Source organism: Trypanosoma equiperdum, assembly GCF_001457755.1.
Source record: "Trypanosoma equiperdum strain OVI genome assembly, contig: ctg_1954, whole genome shotgun sequence".
NCBI classification, from domain to species: domain Eukaryota; phylum Euglenozoa; class Kinetoplastea; order Trypanosomatida; family Trypanosomatidae; genus Trypanosoma; species Trypanosoma equiperdum.
The window spans coordinates 6,254-9,037 of record NW_027124009.1 but is presented as its reverse complement, the minus strand read 5'-3'; the positions used below and the strand labels follow the sequence as shown (position 1 = coordinate 9,037).

Sequence of the window (2,784 nt, the reverse complement as noted above, 5' to 3'; positions counted from 1 at the left end):
AGCCGAACAACACTAAGCGTATACCCCGTGGGATATTTAAATATACAGGACCAACTGAAACTGTCAACGGAGATATGGCGCAAATCTCAAACAGTCAAAGGAAAAATGACAAAAAGGAATGGAAAGCAGCACGTACAGTCGAAAGTCCAGGAGGGAACTTTCGTTAAAAATGAAAACCAAGAACTCAGAATCCAAGCCTGCAAATATGCATATACCTTGAATTTTCTTCCAAATATTTTTGAAACCTGGTTCCAACTGAACCACCAGAAAACAATCCACATTTCAAACAATAATGGAAAAGGAGAGAGTCCCTGTAAACTCAAGCACTAATTCACATATCATTTGCCATAACCTTGATAAGGCCCGCTTTATTCACACTCAAACTTGCGGCTGACAAACGCTCCGAAACCAGCGATGATTCAAGAAGTCATTGGTCGGCGGCCGCACAATCCCATAGGCGGACAGCCAGACAGTACGAAAGACAAACTATATAAATTCAAATTCCTGAAGTAGAAGTATAGCCAACGACGCCAACTGGGATGGGTTGTCAATCAAAAACAGAGTACGTTGTGGGCGCCAGTACCCAAACCACATAGACAGTAATCTAACCTTAAGGCCCTTCCTATGCAAGCAAAAGAAGGCTCCCGCGGCACCACAGAAGCCGACACTTTTCCAACGGCCAACCGGCATTGTGCTAACAACAAACAGCCGGCGACACCGAAGCGATAGCAGAGCCACCAAGAAACGTATACGGCGAGCAGAAGAACCGACAACAGTGCTGGTCTACAACACAGCCCGTAGCATAAACGCTGGCTCAGAAGCACACGCAACAAGCTTAGCGGTAGCGGATCTCTGCAGGTAAGGTCGTTACTGTGACGTTCTAATAAACGCCATGAAGGAACGCGGGGAAGCAGCCACTGCAGCTCTGCCACACTTTGCAGCAGAAGCAAAGCTTCTAAAACCAGTGCAGCGTCTATATTCTACTGCAAACCACGCCGATGCTTACCTATGCCTAAAAAATCACCTTCAGCCAGCTACGAAGGGGCAGAATTGCTTTTACAACTGTATTGTCCACGGTTTAATCTTGCAGTGGCACACTAAAACGCAAAACGAAGCAGATGCGGACTTTCACGCCACTAAAAGCGCCGCGGCAAGCCACCCCAGCGCATACAGAAGGTGCCAGCACAACTAACAAAAACTGGCAAAGCAACTAACAAAATACCCTAAACAAGGATAAACAGAAATTTTTTCGACGCATTCATAACGGATCCTTTTCAACATCGGAAAGATTGTTGTCGACCATGAAGCTCAGACTTGAAGTGTTTCATCTTTTCTGTAATTTGTTGCAATTTGAAGTAAACGAAATGTCGCCGTGGGTTAGCAAATACCAAGTTACAGCATTAGCGTTTCTCTTGGCCGCTTGTCAGAGCTTGGCGTCCGCGGTCACCAACACTCTTGACAACACAGAAGATTTCGCGGTGCTGTGTTCATTTGTCAATATGCTGACAGAACAAATCGATTCAGATAACTCAGACCAGCAACTACAAGCAATAATAAAAGACATAGGAGCAATAAACATTTCCGCGGCGCCAGACGAGCTGACCAAAAGAATAATAACTAACAAAAAATTCGCAGAGCTAACAGCAGCCGAAAAGCCAGCAGATACCGCTACGGAAAACCAATGGAAATAAAACTACGACTACTGGCAAGAGTCAAAGCGACGCCTGGACGAAATTCGCAAGACCACCCCGGGCAAATACACAGGCCCAGTAACGCAGCATATGAGAGAAAAGCTTGACACCCTTGTACGGGAAGCAAAGAGTTACATCGAAAATGGGCGGCTCGACGATAACAACGCCGACTTGAAGGCAAAGGCGAACCAAGCGCTATACGGCAGCAGCGAAGCGACAGACGAAACCGATGCAGAATACGAAAGCACGCGAACGAACATGTGCGGCAAAGCAAACGGCCAGGGTACGGCAAAGGCAGGCCAGAGCATCAGAGACGACATGCTTTGCCTGTGCGCCAAGGCGTCGGCGTCGCCCGTAAACAACGTCTGCTGCAAGGACTGCGACCCGACGAGACCAGCGAGCTGGAGCGAAAAAACAGCAGGCAAAACAATATTCAAGCACCTCAAAAACAAATGCCGTGACTACGCACCAAAATTAGAACTGAGCAAGGCCAACGCAGCAGGCAGCGCGTTAGCACTATACAAAAGGATTAGTAGGGCACAATCAACGGCAACCAACAAACACTTTATCCTAGGAAAGCTCGACGGCAACGGCGCCAGCGGCTGCGACGGACAGACCACAGCCAATCACGGAGTGTGCGTAGTGAACAACACGGCAAGCGAAACCACTGCCGACAAACCCGTAATAAACTGGATGCAGGCGGTGTTCGACGCCGCAGCAGCTTCTGACAAACTACAGGCGGCAAAACAACACAGCAAAACCTGGAACAAGCACTGAATATAATACGATTGCAAGCAGAGTTCACAAGGAGCTTTACCCACCCAGTTATAACTTCTAAAAGCTCAGCAAGCGGAAACAGCTCAAGGCACGACGACACCTCGGAAGAATGCGATAAGCACCATGCCAGCAAAGACAACTGCACTAAAGCTAATTGTGAATATGATGAAAAAGCAGCAGATGGAAAGAAATGCAAATCTAAACCAGGAAAACAAAGCACGACAGGAACAGAATCAGGAGCTGCAGGGGGAGCAGGAGCAGCTTCAACTGGCTGTGCAAAACACGGAAATGATAAGGCAAAATGTGAAGCTGATAA

At 47.6% G+C, this 2,784-nt stretch overlaps 1 protein-coding gene across 1 annotated transcript; it reads left to right on the top strand.

Moving 5' to 3' along the window:
* Window positions 1–1,781: 1,781 nt before the first annotated feature.
* Window positions 1,782–2,468, top strand: TEOVI_000537400 (Trypanosomal VSG domain containing protein, putative; the record flags this gene model as incomplete). Its single annotated transcript, XM_067223755.1, has 1 exon — window positions 1,782–2,468. One exon carries the CDS (start codon window positions 1,782–1,784, stop codon window positions 2,466–2,468), a length of 687 nt encoding a protein of 228 aa, XP_067079856.1.
* Window positions 2,469–2,784: the final 316 nt, after the last annotated feature.